Source organism: Lotus japonicus, chromosome 1 (assembly GCF_012489685.1).
Source record: "Lotus japonicus ecotype B-129 chromosome 1, LjGifu_v1.2".
NCBI classification, from domain to species: Eukaryota; Viridiplantae; Streptophyta; class Magnoliopsida; order Fabales; family Fabaceae; genus Lotus; species Lotus japonicus.
The window spans coordinates 10,696,537-10,715,270 of record NC_080041.1 but is presented as its reverse complement, the minus strand read 5'-3'; the positions used below and the strand labels follow the sequence as shown (position 1 = coordinate 10,715,270).

Genomic DNA, 18,734 nt, shown 5'->3' with positions numbered 1-18,734 from the left:
TTTATCATGTTGACGTTATCAAACCAGATTCAGTTCACTGTGAAAGAGTTAAAATTCTTTATTAATTACTTTTGGACACTTGTCAATTTCTCTTAAGATTTTTCATCACAACCCTTAATGTCCCTCTTGTTGAGTTTATTGTGATGAGGTAAGGAAAGATGGAGGTTAAGAAAACGCATTGAAGAAGTCTCACATTACCAAAACTGGTAAAGAATGACAGATCTCAATACTATACATAATTACAAATATTGACTCAAGTTCTTTGTTTCAAGATACACCAGTATTGAGAAGCACATTTAAGTTTATATTTATCAGAGCTCCGGTTGAGATTACCAGAGCTTGTTGGGGAATAGGTCTTCTATGCTAGGTTGTGTGACTCTGTAAAGAGTAAAAATTGATTGTCTGCAAGCGATTTTTCGCTTAGAATTGATTGAAGTTATTGCTTAATCATATTGCATAGTTATGTTAGATGCTATCTTATGATGAGTACTAACTGTTTGATCGACTTAACAGAACATGGTGAACGCTAACCAATTAGCTGAGATGATGGCCACTATGGCCCAAACTGTGACTGCACAAGCGAACGATAATGCTATGAGGCGTGCTGCTGAGGAGGCACACGATCAGCATCAACGTCAGAGGGAAGTGACACTGGACCAGAACAAAGGCCTGAATGACTTCAGGAGGCAAGACCCACCAAAGTTCTCGGGTGGTACTGACCGGGACAAAGCGGATCTCTGGATCCAGGAAATTGAGAAGATATTTGGCGTGTTGCAAATTGCTGAGGGTGCCAAGGTGGGCATGGCAACCTTTCTGCTGCTGGGAGATGCTGAATACTGGTGGAGGGGCGCCAGAGGAATGATGGAAGCGAATAATGTGGAAGTGAACTGGGCTTCATTTCGTGCTGCTTTTCTGGAGAAGTACTTTCCAGATAGTGCTCGTGACGAGCGTGAGGCACAGTTTCTGACTCTTCGTCAGGGGAGCATGTCCATTCCGGAATATGCTGCTAAGCTGGAATCGTTGGCCAAACACTTCCGATTCTTCCGCAATGGGGTTCATGAACCCTACATGTGCAAACGCTTTGTGAATGGGCTGAGGCCTGACATTGAGGACTCGATGAAACCGTTGGGAATCATGCGCTTCCAGTCTTTGGTTGAGAAAGCCACGGAAGTGGAAATCATGAAGAACAAGAGGGCTAGCAGCGCACGTACTGGGGGACCAATGAGGTTGAACTTGCAGAATCAACAAGAAAAGGGAAAGTTGCGACAGGGGAAGCCATATCACCGTTATGCAGGGGATAATTCTGCACCAGGACAACACGAGCCGATGGTGACTGCATTGGGGGAAGAGAGAGGACAAGTTCCGAAGCGTGAGGTGGTGTGTTTCGCATGCGGGGAGGCTGGACATTTTGCTGATAAGTGCAAGAACAGGAGTACGCGATGCTTTAGGTGCCACCAACCAGTCCATCAAGCTAAGGATTGCGAGATGCCAAAGGCTGAACCGTCGGTGAACACAGCAAGGGGGAAACGTCCTGCGACTGGTGGAAGGGTATACAATTTGAATGCGGACAAAGCCGCCGGAGCAAGGAACTAGCTAGGAATTGGTGGAATTCGAACGAGGACTTCTTGGAACCATTTGTTTTGAACTTGTTTGTTAGTTGTCTGTAATTATATTTCGAACCACTTATGTCGTAATAGAACTACCTTTGCGATGAAACTACTAGACAGAAGATGTAGACCCCGTTGATGCTTTTGGGAAAGACTTTCTTATAATCTACGTTACGTTTGAAAGGAACTAGACTTATGCATGATGCATTTTGTGGAGTTGAAGACTCGCTATTGAGTCACATAGATGGGGAAGTACACTGGCAAAGTCAATACTTTCCCTGCGTTGAATTTTTACTTAGTGGTTATATGTTGTGTTCACCCTCATGGATGGAAGATGGTGGAACCAAACCATTGGTAAGATCAAGAGGCGGACTGAACCGACGATCTTATACGGCGATTTTGCCATAGATCGAACAAATCTGGCGCTGGATGGAGTCGTCAGTTGAACAAGAATGGTGGATGGGGCCATTGTTCAGAACGAGATGGTGGATGACCATCAGGAAAAGCAGGATTTGGTTGGCTGGAACCAACGATCTTATACGGTGTTAGTACCACAGATCGGACAATTTCGATGGTGGCAGGTATCATCGAGCGGGCGAGGTGGTGGATTGGGCCACCGTGCGAGTCAATAGGTGGAATGAATCCTTGAACTCGAAGTCCATTGTTTTCCTGTGTCTGAGTTTGTGATGTTGCATCTGGATCACCTGGGCGGGACGCCGATCAGTGTGTTTCAGTATGGGCATGACACTTGTTTAATTTGTATTTTGTTGGCCTTTGGGGAGGATGGACCCTAACTGTGCCTATTGTCGGTTTGGTGGATGGACCTATACCGCGTGTGTAAATCGATTGAGAGGATAGACCTCAATCGTATCTTGCTGGTTGTTGGATGGTAACGACCGGTCTTTGAAACACTTCAGCAAGTGCAGATGTTGAAGCTGTCATGGTGGAAATGATTCATTGGCCGTATCAGTAAATTTTTCAAACTCTCATTTTCTTGATAATAAGTCTGATCAGCTTTATATTGGGGAATGGTTTTTGGAATCATGGCTGGTATTGGACTTTGGAAACAAATGCTTGGGAAACAAGATTCTTGAGAAGGTATGATGGAGTCGGACAACATCGAGTAGAAGGACGACTTGTCATGCGTGACGAAGGGTTTAGCCCGGAGGAAGCCATTTGGAACAAGGACATAGGCGATGCGACATGGGAACTTAAGGAAGAGATCAAGGAATAATATCCGGAATCTTTACTGAAGCGTAAGTTTCGAGGTCGAAACTTTCTTTTTGGAGGGTAGTAATGTGAGACCCAAGATTTTAAGCTTAGAATAAATTAGTGAAATTCCTTATTAACGAATAAGTTCGATGTATCGTGAAGGGAAACCTGAACGAGAGTTTATTGGATGAAATAGATTTATGAAGGAGAAGGTTCAGGAAAAGTTCAAGGATTGTATCAAAACCGATAAGAGTTATAGCACGACTAATATTCGCCTAAGCCCAGGTCAAAGACACTAGTAAATAGCTAATTTACTCTTTAAGGCACGATGGAAACTAATTCCAAAAATCTTCAGAGAAATGTTAGAACTTCTCTTATTCGTCTATAAACAAGCGTTTCGACGCGAAACCCTGGAATGTACGAACGTCAAATTCCAATTCTCGGAAGTTTGCCGAAACGGAATCCCTGATAGTTCAGAAACCCTAAAATCTACGGACGATGAAGACTTTTTCTATTCGGAGCTTCAATCGAAGATTCCACTTGCATACACCCATTTCTCTTGATGTTTCCGATCTTTCTTCAGAAGGAAGTTTCTGCATCCGAGGTCAATATCATAAAGTGCATAAAGTGCATTTTTAATGCCGGTAAGCCTTAAAAACAAGCCTCGAAAACCAAAAATCATACTGATATTTCTTTGAAGAATTAGAAGATTCAGCGGGAAGAATATCGTGTCTAAAATACGTTGGAATCAGTAGGAAAAATCGGAATCGCGAAATAATCATTTTTCCGCATTTTCCAAATCCTATAAATAGGTGGAAAATGAAAAAAAAAAAACAAAAAATTCCCCACCTTTGAGAGAGAGAGGCCGAGAGCTTGAGGAAGAGGAGAGGAGAAGAAGATTTTCGCCGTTTCTTGCCCGATCGTTCCGCCGTTCGTTGCTAATCGAAGACATCGAGGTATAGTTACTATCCCTCACTTCTGATCGTCAGATCTGTCGACTTCTTCTATGTCTTTCTGTGCTCAAAGTTTTGAGCTTTTTGTAAAACTGTCCAAATAAGCTGATTTCAGTGTCTAAACTTATTCCCTGCATGCTCCTGAGCGTGTTCTGCGGATTATATTTTGTCAAATGTCGACGAAATGCCGCCGGAATCGATTTTTGCATCAAATACCCATTTTTAGGCAAAGTCGCAACCTTTAAGCTGAAAACTATCGACTTGGCTTAGTGCTAGTAGGATTAGTTGTCATAAACGTCGTTGTTGACGTCCCCATTCAATTTGTTTTTCAAAAATCCAGTTTTGAAATTCGGAGCTGAAAATATTGACCAAAATACCCCTGCGACAGTTTTCGACCCGATAATTTTTCTGAGAGTTTCCCTGGCCTAGATATCGCCTAAGAATACCTAGGAATTGATTTAGATCGAAGAAAAAGTTCGAAAACCCTAATTTCCATAGTGGCCGAAACCTATTTGCTTGGGTACCGTGTCCAAAAATAATTTTTGGGTCTCTATGACCTGAGCCATTGCGTAGCTTTTTCAATTGTGGAAATTTTGGCTCCGGTTTCGTGTCATTCCGAGTTCTGTAGCTCGAGTTATGCACGTTTTAGCGAATAAAGTGTTTTTGTACAAAACTTGAATCGAGTCAAAACTCATCCATTCGGGGGAAGCCCTTCCATTCGTGCCTAAATGTGGTACTCTGAAGCTTCTTGAGCTTTGTCGAACATTAGTTAGGATTGTTTCGACTGTATCGACTTGTGTTGATTCATTATTGCTTTGTTTGCTCAAAGGATCAATTGTGGGAACTTTGGGATTGACTGAACAAGCTTGTGAGGGAGACCTACACCGCGAGACTGGAACAACTCGAGGTAAGGGCAACTCTCCTAGTTACTAGCTATATGATTTAGGCGTCGATAACTTCGACCTGCTTATTGCTTTTGATTATGACTGTTGGACTGGACTGGGAAAATGTTTTCTGAGGTTTCGGCCGTTGTGAACTGATAGAGGCGTGCGTCTCCGTTTTCTGGAGGCTTCGGCCGTTTACTGGTGTCCGTCTTATTGTTTTATAGTGGATATACATGTTCTATTGCTCTAAATTGCAAAAGTGCATGAATCTGTTTTATGCCCAAACCTTATGGGTATATCGACTTCGAATGCGGAGTGTTATGAGAGTTAGCAAGTAGAATCTGTCGGAAGGACTGTGCTACTGTTGACATGAAGGATCGAGGCTTTCGCCTAAACAAGGACTTGGGGATCTTTAATCTGTTAGACTTTGAAATAAATGAATGCATAAGACTTGATTTGAGAATAAATTCCATAATGAATTAACTCAAAATAGAACACTTTGAATAATAAAGATAACCCATTTTGAGGAAAACTTAGGATATGAAATGAGTTCGAAAATGGGAAGGGTCGAAGATTCGAGGTTCGAGGAAAGATAATGATTCAAGTTGTGAACATCATGAAGAGGAGCCGTTATGAGTAGAACCTCCATTAAGTGCACGTGCTACTCCTTGTTGTGAAGTGATTGGTCAAAGGACCGACGTTTACCTTAGGGAAAAACGATAGAGACATGAACCATAGCTAGACACGTATCCGGGTGAGGACGAATCGTGGTTTGCTAGCTCTTGCATACCTGCATGACTTGATTAAGGGGCTTGTCCTTAATCCTATTAATTATTCTTTGATTAAGAGGTTTGTCCTTAATCATATTATTTATCCATCGATTAGAGAGGATGGACCTTAATCGTATTGTTTACCCCTGGATTAAAGTGGCTGGACCTTAATCCTATTAATTACTCTTGATTAAGGGGTATGACCTTAATCATATTATTCGTTATTGGATTAAAGAGGATGGACCTTAATCCTATTATTTGCTTATGGATTAAAGAGGATGGACCTTAATCCTATTATTTGCTCGTGGATTTAAGTGGCTGGACCTTAATCCTATTTTTGCTATTTGATTAAAGTGGTTGGACCTTAATCATATTATTTGTCCTTGGATTAAAGTGGTTGGACCTTAATCCTATTATGTGTTAGTTGATTTAGAGGATTGACCTTAGTCATACTAATTGTTATTTGCTTAAGAGGTTAGACCTTAACTCTTATTACTTGGATCGATTAAGGGGCTAGTCCTTGATCCTGTTATCTGTTTGTTGATTAGAGAGTATAGAGCTCATCGTGCTAGATGATTGACCGCTGAGTCGTGCGTTTCCATTAGTGAGACGTGACGCTGCCCTGGCAAGGAAATGAAGATACATCTAGACGCAGGCGGCGAGTGATGGACTGATAACTTGACGTTCAAATGATAGAGATTGACTTATGCTGTGTCTAATTATTATTCACACGCTACTTAACTATGCTAAATCTAGCTAGGACTTATATTACATTACTCTAGGAAGTTGACCCTTTCTGCCTTGTTTGCTTTGTCTGTGTTTGGGCGGTCGGCAAACTGCCAGGCCCTAATAGGTGTTGCTTCGAGTAGCTGTTGATTGCTGCAAGGAGGTGATTGGACTGTTTGACGAGAAGATTTGCTTGGAGTGAGTGAACCAACCAAAGACTTGTAAAATAATAGTTAGATGTAAGGCTAGAGCCTTGGGTAGAGAAGCTTACCGTCATTGGTTGAAGCTCGTAAGGAAGATTGTAATACTTACTTTGGTCTTGGGTAGGTTTCGATGCATTACTCTTCTGCGAATCTCCAGTGAGGGGATTGTAGGAAGTATATTGGACTTAGGGTGTCATCACATTTTGAACTTTGTTGTCGGTTAAGATATTACTTCACTGTATATTTTATACGACTTGAACATCCGTCGTCACTCACGGGTGCTTGCCTTGTCAAGGCCGGATGTAAGGGTTTGGGTAAGAGTATACATATCAGGTTTTGGAAAGAAAGCAAACGAAAAAAAATATACCCACTTTTATTAAATCCTTGTTGGAAAATAATTCCATTTTATCTAATAGGTTACTAATTGTGACCCCCAAAAGTTGGGGTGTTACAATATTTGTGTTTTTTCCTCTTATAGTCTTGTTATATAGTTTAACAAGAAGTAGTTTAAATAGTTACTTTTAAGAATGTGGACGTACTTGAGTCATGGATGGTTGAGAATGTATTCTATGTGTTGCAGAAATTCGCATTATGTTTATTCTCTAGTTGTTCGTTTTGAACTACATGTCATGATCAGGGCCGGTCCCGACATTTTGGAGGCCCTGAGAAAATAATAAAAATGGACCCCTAATAATTTTAACGTTCGAAATTTCATCAGAACCATTATGTTGGTTTGTTTGACAACTGGCCTCTTGCAACCTGCCCAAGGATAACACAATTACTAACCACTAGACCAGCTCAAGTCATTAATACCATCTTGAACATTAATTATTATAACTAAATTTTATTTTAGGGAAAAGTTTAATGAGATTTTTTTTTTGGCCCCTTCTTTTTTGAGGCCCTGGGCTGTGGGACTGCTTGCACATGCCCAAGGCCGACCCTGGTCATGATCCTCTAAAATAAGAGCAAAACAGAAATATTAAAACACAAATATAAGTTTTCTTTTGAATCAAACACAAATATATGTTTAAAGTGTTTTCCGATGCATTCATCTTCAAACAAAGAAAATGATCGATATATAGTATTGGTATCTCTCCTCCTTCACCATGCTATGTAGTGCGAGACTTTTTCAAAAACTTCTGTTAGAAGTCCCACATTGGCTGAAGATAGATTATAGATAGCCTCCTCAACTCTTGAGCTAGCATTTGAGGTTGAGTATAGGTCTCCCAAATTCTAATATGATATCAGAGTCTATCCTAGATCCATTTGTTGTTTGATGTGGAGACCTTCCATATTTGGGTCACTCGTTGTTGTTGATCCCACGTTCCAGTTTGTTTACTCCTGGACGAGATGAAGTGTGTTAGAAGTCCCACATTGACTAAAGATAGATCATAGATAGTCTTTATAAGGGTATAGTGCAAACCTCAACTCTTGAGCTAGCTTTTATGGTTATGGTTGAATATAGGCTTCTCAAATTCTAATAACTTCCTTGATTTCCCCTCCATTTAATATACTTGGTGATGCAAGACTTATTCCACCATTATAATCAACTTCATAAGTTTCATCTATAGTCGCACATGGTGGCAAGGAAATGAGAAGATGAAGAAATTGGTAGCAATAAACATGTAAATAAGAGAAAGATAGAAAAAAAAAAACCTTGATTAATGAATAGAGAAATCCAACAATAAGGAGGAGGGAAAATTCTTTTTTTTTTTTTGGGTAGGAAGGCCATGTGAGACGGTCCCGCTGGCCCTCTTTCTCTGAGTCATGAAGGTATCCAATTTTACCTTCACATATGTGGGCTTGGATCAACCAATCTGATGGGTTTGTGAAGTCTTGAATGGGATTGCTTTTATTTTGTCTCAAAATTATTTTTCATTTTGAAATATGGAGAATGTATTAATTATTTTTCAATAACAGTATCCCTTAACATGATATTTATATGTTACTTTTTTTTTTTAATTTTCAGTGTCCACTGTGAGGTAAAAGGGTATTTTAGTAAAAAAATTATTTTATGACAGTAATTTTTTTTTTGATAGGCAATAGATTAATATATTGAATATAAGTACAAGAGGTACTTCAACTCAATACAAAAAGGAAGAAAGTATAAGAAAATTACAAGAAAATAACAGCACAAAGAATGCATAGACAGAAACATATGCTAACCCACCCCCAACCCCTCCAACCCTCCAAGGCATTTTATGACAGTAATTAATTATTTTCTTAAAATGTGTACATTACTATAAAGATAGATAATATATATGGGATGGAGGGAGTAGGTGTTGAAGTGTATTTCCAAACATAGATTACTTACAAAACCCTCAAAGTATGCATAACAAATGGAAGTTAATTAAACCAAGTACACATCAAATGCCTACAATTAATTTACAAAAAAATAAAGGATTAGGAATCATTGTTAGTTGTGGAAGTTAGTTTATTTGCTTTTGGTTGATTTTCTAAGGATTTTTTCTGAATGACGTCCAACAAAGCAACAGCCGCATCAAAAAAGTTATTTATTTACAGTTGTGTCCTAAAATTCTCTGTTTTGGTGAGAATCAAAATATAACGACTCAAGGTAAGTTCCAAATGATAGCTAAATGTGACCTAATACCTAATCACCCACCCTCCACCTAATTTCCAATTAACACCAAATTCATATAAAATAAAAAATGGTCATATTCTTACCTCTCTTTGTTTATTTGAGCAGAGAGTCATTTATATTGGAAGGGGATTTCAAGTGATTATGATTAACAATCTATGCACGCACCCTTAGCTTTGAAGCCAAGCAACATTTATAACCTCCAAAGATATTGGAGTGCTGATTGCTCCACTTGCAGTATATATCACACCATCTTGATCCCGCGAGCGACCCACCATATATACTTCTGCATCTCACTTAATTAGTCATTTTTTCCTAATTTCACAGTGGTTGTAATCATCTCTTTCAAACAATTTACTTCCAAATGAAATTGTATAGAATCATATATGTTTAGAACTTAGAAGCTGCCATCACTCCACAGTCTCCACTATAGTTTAAGTGTGAAAAATTAGCGTTATTTTGACTACAACATCAATTTTTGCACTTTAACTAACACAAAGCTAACGTGTAAAATATCGATTAAAAATTATGTTCCACTTAATGATGGTGTCACCTAAGCTCACAAGTTAGCATTAGCCTAAACGATGCTAACCTTCGACTTCTTTGCCATCATCTTTATAAATCTTCTCATCCCACTCAAAACTATAACCCTCATCCCCACCTCTTTGTCGCCACCCACCTCCCAAGCTACCACCCCTTTTATTGGCCTTTGCCCCTAAATTGTTCTTAATATTGTCATAAAAAGTTTGACTGCAATGCTCAACATTATCTTATAACCACATTTCACTATAATTAATGTTCATCATTTTCATTATGACAAGATTTTAGACTTGATTGCTGAGTTCACACAATAGACCAAAACACAAGATACTTACCAAAATTAAAGCTATATATATATATATATATATATATATATATATATTATTTTCATATTCACGTGGTACAATTACATAAACTTATTATCCTTAGACGAAAATCATCTTCCTTTACACATGATTATGACACTCTCATATAATCAAATTAAAATACGCGATCCTAAATAGACAGGGTATATGTAGCGTCGACCCCAAGTCTCAGCTAGTTATCGGTGAACGGATTCAACATCTATTGAAATTGATGCTAATTGTCAATAAACTGATTGTTCCGTACTAAGGCCTATTAGAGGTATAAATGGATATTCTAACAAACCCTAGCATAGCATAAAACGGTAAATGATGCCAAAATATGATATTCTTTCACTAATGATAAAAAATGTGTATAGTACAAAGAAGGACCCCCTTTTATAGTGGATGTTGTCCTTATCTAGAAGATTCTGGGACTGGGCCTCACAAACGAGGCCCAATTCCCAATGTAAGATAAGATAAGCAAGGCCCAGGTCCATATATCGGCGAGTAGCTGTTCACTCCCCTAATGGTCGCCATGCTTAGTCTAAGGATTTAACCGCCCTTGTTCCATTGTCCGGGCGGGCATGTCCTTATGAGTAGCCCGCCCAGTCCACAAGCCCACAAGACATGAGGCTTGAGGCTCGAAAGCTGAAATGTCTTCAAAGTCGAGGTAAATCTATTGACTTTGAAGTAAAAGAATCAAAGTCGCTCCCTTAGCGCCATTCCTCTTTCTTGTTCTTTCGCTTATAAAAGCAAACCTTCAACCCTCATTTCAAACTTTTCAAGCAAACTTCCCATTTCTCTCTGCAACTTTCTTCTCCGTTGAAAGAACTCCGGTGACTTCATTTGCGAACTGCGGCGAAATCGTCTTTCATCCTTCAACCATTGTGCGGTGTGTTTCATATTCCCCTACCAACTCCGGTCATCCCTCCAAATCTCCCTCCGGGTGTGTTCGGTGTGGGGCGCATTCAGAGGATGAAGATCATGTGTTGAGGCGATGCCCGAGATCAGCGTGGGTGTGGAGTCGCTTCACACGTTCTCTCGTCGGTGCTCCAGCTGCGGCGCCGCTGCGATTCTGGTTGTTTGCTCACTTGCAGGTTGATAATCAAGCGTTGTCCTGTGCTATTGTTTGGAACACTTGGAAGTGGTGTAATAGCTTTGTCTTTGAGCAAATTCCGTGGCAGCCAGGGGAGGTGTTACACCGCATTTACAGAGATGTTGAGGAGTTCCAACAATGGGGAAGGGATACATTTCAAATCACCTTCAATGATAGCCATGAAGGAGACGTTGTGGTGCGACACACAGATGGAAGCTGGCAGCCAGGTATCAATAAGATGGGATGGGGTGGCGTTATTCGCGATAGTAATGGCCGGTGGATTTTTGGGTTTGCCACGATGCTGGGTGTAGAGAATGCATTTACAACAGAGCTCATGGCGGTGGACAGGGGTTTACGACGCGCTTGAGAACTCGGATTCCGCAATGTGAGGTGCTGTGTGGATTGCTTAGATGCCCAGAAGGTGCTTACGAGTGTTGATGATGTGCAGAGCTTTTGGAACAGAGATGAGATTCTTGCTACAAGAGAGTTGCTGGCCAGACAATGGAACGTGACTCTAGTTCATGTACCCAGGAGAGAAACAAAGTATCATATGCAATGGCAAGGCTTGCTATTGAGGATAATTGGAACTGGAAGGTGTGGAGCTCTCCGCCTTCCGTTGTGGTGCCCCTGCTTTGTCAGGATGTAGATGTTTAGTCTTTTATTTGTTTTCATTCCCAGTTGTAACAAAATAAAATAAAATAATACCACATGACTTAAGAAAAAAAAGTAAATAATGTGGCTACATAATGTGGCTTCATGAGTATATACAGATGTCAATTATGATACTCGTGGTCAACTTATTTTATCTTCATATTAATTACCTGCTTTATATAGCTTCTTTTAACTTCATTTATCTCGTTTCAAAAAATAAAAAACTTCATTTATCTCAAAAACTTATATATTCAACGATCCGAAATTCAAACATGGTCATTTTCCTTTGCTTAATAATCAATTTTCCAACCTGATCAACCAACGCATATTTATACGTCAGATATTGATCTCTTCAATCGTTTTCTTAGCTTCTACTTTTCCCTTTTCTTTCTCTCTTTCTTTTCCCCTGATAGTCTTGATTGAGAGCCAGCATAATTGTTATACTAATTACTAATAGAGATAATAAGAAAGTGGCAACACACACAAGGGGGTTTGGTGATTTCATGCAAATGAAGCCACCACTCTCACCCTCTTCTTCCCTCATGAGAGGCAAGGCTCGTCTCTCTCCCTATCTCTTCACCCTCTTAGCTTTCATCTTCTTTGTTGCCATTCTCTATGGTGAGGATTTCATGTGCATCTTCGGTCAACAACTCCAAAACTACTCCAGTCCTAACAGCCTCTTCCCCACAACTGGTATGTATGTTTACTCGATCTTCCTAGTCACACTGGATTTTAAATTGCGGCGGATTATAACTTCTGCAATTGTGATTGTGATGCTATTGAGAGCACTATCACTCCCTTTAAATTTAGGCAGCAATTGCTTGTTTGCTGACAACAATTTAAAATCCGTCACACATCAAATCAAGTAAAATATTCTTAGCAATTAGCTGCTGCGAATTCTTAACCATTGATTCTTATATTAAAAAGTTTAGATTGGTGAATTTTTCTTACACTTATCATTTTGCTGCAAAATTCCGCATATACATTTTTACATCTACATTATGCTAAATTCATGCTTTTTTCTCTTTAATAATTAAGTAAAGTAACAATAATTGAACTTCATACAATCATATCACTTGAACTTGATCATAGATATTTGAGATGAGTCAATTACTATTCTAATTGAACTATAGATATTCATCACTATATGTCCCTGTTCTGTTTTTCTCTTTTGGGGTTGTCAATGTGTGATGTCATGTGGATTTCTGATATATATGAATTGGGTTTGGTTGTGAATTTTGGAAAAGAGAGGGTGAAGAAGCAGCATAAGGTGCCATTTGCAGTGGGGAAAACAGAGGAAGGGTGTGACATATTCAGTGGGAGGTGGGTAAGGGACGAGGTGACTCGGCCGCTGTACGAGGAATCGGAGTGTCCGTACATACAGCCGCAATTGACATGTCAGAAACACGGGAGACCAGACAAGGACTACCAACACTGGCGGTGGCAACCGCACGGTTGCGATCTTCCAAAGTAAGGTTTTTTAATGCCTTTTTACATGCATGGTATATATTTATTGGGCCTTGAATTTTATTTTCTTAATTCCTTTTTTAGAAAAATATTGAATGGCCTCATTAAATGTTCTTTATCTTTAGACCAAAAATAAATGTTTTTTTTTTATCTTTTTATTACTAAGTTACTACGTTATTTTTGACCAACCGAGTCAAACAGTAGTCTCTTCGACCTACAATACATTAGAAGGAAAAACATCGACAATATAAGCTAGTATATGGGTAACTCTGTTTGCTTCCCTCTTAACCTGAGATAAGGAAATACCGTGAAACTTGAAAGCCAACTCTTGAAAATTCTAGATTGATGATTGGATCTCCACTCGACAAGATGACTTCGTCATGGACCTTACGGTCACTGTTGCATCCGATTCGATTTCAACTGAATCCAGCTCTAAATCTAGTAAACGTGCAAGACACCTTCAAAGGGCCATAGCTTCTGCGACGGCAATTAGGGCTGCAATTGAAAAAATTATAATATATGTTTTCTTACTTGATAAAAAAGGTTTTGTTTTAAATCTCGACTGTTTTAAAAAAGATTTAATTTATATCACTATATGTATGTAAAAAAAGTACATCGTACATCCAATGAAATTTTGTCATGTTTTATTTTTAGCAGTTTGTAACTAAGTTTATTTATAATGTGGAAAATAGTGAGTATTGATTGGATAACCTGGATAAACAAAATTTAAACCGGTAATTATTAAATTCTTAAATATAAAACTAATAGAGTATTTTCCTATTGCTGTCTTACAAGCTCTGGAACCAAGTTTAGCCTATAAAGCATGAGTGCGGAAATTAGGCTTTTACACAAAATGGGTCATGGAACTCAATTATCCGTGGGTTTACCCCTATCTTTCTCATGACATATTGGGCCTTGCAAGATTTCATTCCGAATTTTGTTTCTCCAATTGCAGTTTTTAAATTACATGTATTGATCCAAAGTTATATGGTGTACTTGACTAAAAAAAAAATAGTCCTTGTAAGACAATTTAGGTGGTGAACTTGTGTGAAATGCTCTATCATTAATTAGCTGGGTGCAAAATCTGCTCTCTCCCCTAACCCAAAAAAAATAACCAAGTCATCTTGGAGTGATTCATTATACAAATATAACACCTTTTTTGGTGTGTGACCAATAATGCAGATTCAATGCAAGCTTGATGCTAGAAACACTTCGTGGGAAGAGGATGATGTTTGTTGGAGACTCCCTCAACCGCGGTCAGTACGTATCTTTTGTGTGCCTTCTCCATCAACTCATTCCTGAAGATGCTAAATCCATGGAAACCTTTGATTCACTCACTGTATTCACAGCCAAGGTAAGGTACCTTCCAATTGTTAGCTACAAGAAAAACTTATCTCTCATTTTTCTATTTGTTCACTTTGACGTGACCGCAATCGTAATTTAAAATCCTGTCAGGAATACAATGCGACAATTGAGTTCTATTGGGCACCTTTTCTTCTCGAGTCAAATTCCGATGATGCTATTGTTCATAGAATATCTGATAGGATTGTTAGAAAAGGTTCGATCAACAAGCATGGTCGGAATTGGAAAGGTGTTGATATTTTGGTTTTCAATACCTATCTTTGGTGGATGACTGGGTTGAAGATGAAGATCTTGTATGTTCACTTCCTCATGTTGATCTGTTTAAAAAACTATTTGAAAACAATGCTTAATTGATCTCTTCTTAAAAAAATTCAGGCTTGGATCTTTTGATGATGAAGTAAAAGAGATTGTTGAGGTTTCAACAGAGGATGCTTACCGTATGGCTATGAAAAGTATGCTTAGATGGGTGAAGCTCAACATGGATCCTAAAAAAACTAGAGTCTTCTTTACCAGCATGTCACCTTCTCATGGAAAGTGAGTATAACTAGAAATATAGAATTACATTGACAAATTTCAACACTTTTTCTTTTATCTGTCACTTATTATATTTTTCATTTTTTTCTCACTATTATTCATTTTTCACCTTGTATGAAGGTGAGAAATGAGGTGTTTATGAAATATTAGTGATTTAGAAGTAGTATACTCTTTGCTCCAAACTCCCAGGAAGCCAAACTAAGTGATACAACACACAGTCTAGCTCTTAGTATTAGTGTCCAAGTGAAGATGAAGACCTTATGTCTTTTTTAGATTACTTTTTTCGATGCATCGAAAAATTATCCTTTCTAGATTACGAGTTGACTATTTAGTTATTAGCGGTTTTTCATTTATTATACGATTGTTGAGTTATTTAATAGCATATGGTTGACTAATTGAGGCTTCTTTCTTATGTTTTTTCTACTCGATTACAACACTACATGTGACTAATTTAGTCTTTAGGGCCCTCGTTGAGGCCATATACCAAATAGCTCACTACGTACACAACTCTTCAAGTTCTAAGCATTATGCAAAGCTTAATGGACTTGTTAACATTGTCCCTTTCTTTAGGTCGGATTAATACTGAAGAACTGGGCATGTACACAACTCCATAAGTCTTAAAGATTTTCATTGGTGGACTTGTGAACATTATCTCTTCCTTTATGTCGAATTAATGTTGAGGTTGTCTAAATGATCTATGTGGGTTACTAACTCACAACTCAATGAACCATTAAGATTTTTTATAAATAAATTAATAAATAAAATATAGAATTTCTAACACACTTATCTTCAATCTTCAATGTGATTAGACAACGAATTATTTAATCATAAATTGCTCATGAGTTATATAGACAACTCCAATCTCACTATGTACACAATCCTCCATAAATTCTAACCATTTAGTGGATTTCTGAACATTGCCTCTTCCTTTAACCGATTAATACCGAGTAGCCGGGTACATACATCGGCAAAACGTACAAAATGGTTATGTTTCTCTCTGCCTATATCACCCTCAAGCACATTTATCACAATCATAATATTGTATGCTAAGGAAATACACTACATATGATGAACATATTCCAATGTTGTTTAGATGTCTAAGGTTTATTTTTCTCATCCCATGCATCAACATTCCTAATATTTCAACAAAATATATGACACAGGAGCATAGATTGGGGAGGTGAACCAGGAGGGAACTGCTACAATGAAACAACTTTGATTGATGATCCCACATATTGGGGCTCTGACTGTAGAAAAAGTGTAATGCAGGTGATTGGAGAAGTTTTGAATAAATCCAAAGTGCCCATCACATTTCTCAACATCACTCAGCTCTCAAGTTACCGCAGAGATGCCCACACTTCAATCTACAAGAAGCAATGGAGTCCATTGACTCCAGAGCAATTAGCAAACCCTGTTAGCTATGCTGATTGTGTGCATTGGTGTTTGCCTGGCCTTCAAGATAATTGGAATGAGCTTCTATTTGCCAAGTTCTTTTATCCTTGAAAGTTTTCAATTAGAAAAGATCCTTTAGCGTTTTCTTGGGTCATTTCATCTATGGCACATCAAATTGTAAATTGGAAGGCATGGTTAATCTCTCTGTTTTGTTTGCGAGTGATACTTGGGGTGATAACAGGGATGAATCAAAGGAAAGAAAGAGGATTTGTATGCAATAGCAATTGCCTTTAAAAAAGGGAGAAACAATGTGTGAGTGATGTGATATGAATAAAAGTGGGAGTTAGGAAGAGAAAAAGAGTGGAAATGAGATGAAAGAGAATGTGAGATGTGAATGAATCAAAACTAGTAATTATTTTCACATGAAATGCCAAATTTGAAAATTTGCTAGTTTTTTAGTTAAGCATATCTACCACCGACAATAATGTCTAATCCTCTCATTGCGGGTGTTCGTATTAAGCAGTAAACGACTGACTACAATATGCGTTTATTCTCATGAGCGAAGATCGAACCATGACCTCATATATAAAGGACGAAGTGAGCTAACCACTACACCACACTTTATTTAAATTTTGCTAGTCTTTCATTCCTCATTAGACCATCTTTAATGGTGTTGAAAGGGGTGTGTTTAATGTTGAAATGTGTGTGTAATGGTGTTTAAAATAAGTGTTGAAAGTTGAAAGGGGGAGAGAGGAGTTGAAAAAAATTAAACACAGTTGAAACCTGCGTCCGGAGCCACGTGGCACGCCCTGGTTGGTGACCGACAGGCGCGTGCCACACACGCGCCGACAAGGTGCGTAACGTGTCAGGTTGGCTGCGCTGTGGGACCCAGTGGCTCCGGAAGTGGGACGCGTGGCACGCCCTGGTTGGGCACCGCCAGGCGCGTGCCACGCACGCGTCAGAGGAGAGAGAGAGGGGCTGCAGTGGGACACGTGGCTCCGTTTGATTGGTCCGGGCGATTTTCGTTTATCCTAATCTTTCCAGCTCAATTATTTCATTCAAAAAAATTTTTAAAAAGATAATTTTTTACCAAAATTCATGATTTTTCTTCTCTATAAATAGAGACTTGGTTCGTTTGATTTGGACACAGAAAAAAAAAAAACAAGTTTTTCATCATCTTATTATCTTTCTATTATCCCCTTTGCTATGAAATGGATCCCAACAATTACCATTTCAACACCCAGAATTCTTCTAACTCATTTAGCAACCAAAATCCCAACAATAAAAAATTTTAAATCGATAATAGTTTATTTAATTTAATTTTTATCGAAAATTTTAATTTTATGAAATCATAAAAAGAAAAATATAAAATTAAATCAAAATATGAAATAAAAAAAGTGGTGGGATAGGGGGTAGAGTGTTGAATGAAAAACCATTGGAGTGGGTAAAGTTGAATGAAGTGTTGAACTGGAGAGAGAAGGTGATGTGGAGTGTTGGGAAGAGAAAAAGTGGAATGTTGAGGGTGTTGAATGTTGAAACCATTGGAGATGGTCTTATGTGCGTAAATATTTTGCTGCTCTAAATCATAATAGGGTGAGATGCCAAGTTTTACTCATTGCAGCAAAGGGGGGAAGGGTAGCTCACTTGGTGAGCTAAGAGAATTAAGGGATTTGCAAAGTGAAGGGTGTAACACCCCGATTTCGGTGGCGTCACTTTAGTAACCAAAAGTAAACTTAATGCGGAAAAAATGTGAAATATTTTTTTTTCCGATAATAACTAAGACAAGACTGAATTAAATAAAACCCAACAATAACAATAATCAGAACTAATATACAATATATAAACAGCCCCCGCTGTAGTAGTAACCTCGTCACGAGTAAACCTCCAGTGACAGAAAGAAAAGTGTAACGCCCGAAGGCAAAAGGTACAATCCACAAGAAAGGTCAAGTGTCCGCAACACCATCCCTCAAAACTGAGAATAAGCTGGCCCATCGGCCTGAAGCAAGACCTCCTAAGTCCAACCAACTCTCTATGATTCCCGTAAAGAACCACACAAAAAGCTATAGGTGGGAAACTACCCTGTCCCCAAAGAAAACAAATGATGTTCAGAGCTAAGACTCTACTCCTACACTAATCCCATCTCGAGGAGCTCGCACCAGCACTAAAACCTACATGCTAGCATGATCGTTGCCCGAATCTGAATCCGGAACGACCTAGTCTATGTACACCATCCGTCCTCCTCTCGCTACCGCGATACGCTCCAGTTCCCGCATCTCAACCCTAGTTCCTCCCGAAGGATGAACCATCGTGAATCAGCCCGCCAAAGACATCTGACAAAGGGCGTTTGTTCGCCAAAGCACACACAGAAGACGCGAGGGTCAACTCCAAAGAATT

General features: G+C 38.8%; 2 protein-coding genes across 2 annotated transcripts; both read left to right on the top strand.

Moving 5' to 3' along the window:
- The first annotated feature begins 1,179 nt into the window (after window positions 1-1,179).
- On the top strand, window positions 1,180-1,593 carry LOC130723386 (uncharacterized). Its single transcript, XM_057574452.1, has one exon. The coding sequence runs from the start codon at window positions 1,180-1,182 to the stop codon at window positions 1,591-1,593; it is 414 nt and encodes a 137-aa protein (XP_057430435.1).
- A 10,353-nt stretch (window positions 1,594-11,946) lies between these two features.
- Window positions 11,947-16,806, top strand: LOC130733554 (protein trichome birefringence-like 33). The gene is made up of 6 exons (XM_057585778.1): window positions 11,947-12,278; window positions 12,833-13,055; window positions 14,235-14,406; window positions 14,508-14,707; window positions 14,790-14,948; window positions 16,112-16,806. The coding sequence occupies exons 1-6, from the start codon at window positions 12,089-12,091 to the stop codon at window positions 16,449-16,451; spliced, it is 1,284 nt and encodes a 427-aa protein (XP_057441761.1). The 5' UTR covers window positions 11,947-12,088; the 3' UTR covers window positions 16,452-16,806.
- Window positions 16,807-18,734: the final 1,928 nt, after the last annotated feature.

Coding starts and splice junctions, on each gene's coding strand:
- LOC130723386 (XM_057574452.1), top strand. CDS start 1,180: ATGAAGAACAAGAGGGCTAGCAGCGCACGTACTGGGGGACCAATGAGG.
- LOC130733554 (XM_057585778.1), top strand. CDS start 12,089: ATGCAAATGAAGCCACCACTCTCACCCTCTTCTTCCCTCATGAGAGGC. Junction 12,279..12,832: donor CAGCCTCTTCCCCACAACTG/GTATGTATGTTT, acceptor ATTTTGGAAAAG/AGAGGGTGAAGAAGCAGCAT. Junction 13,056..14,234: donor CACGGTTGCGATCTTCCAAA/GTAAGGTTTTTT, acceptor CCAATAATGCAG/ATTCAATGCAAGCTTGATGC.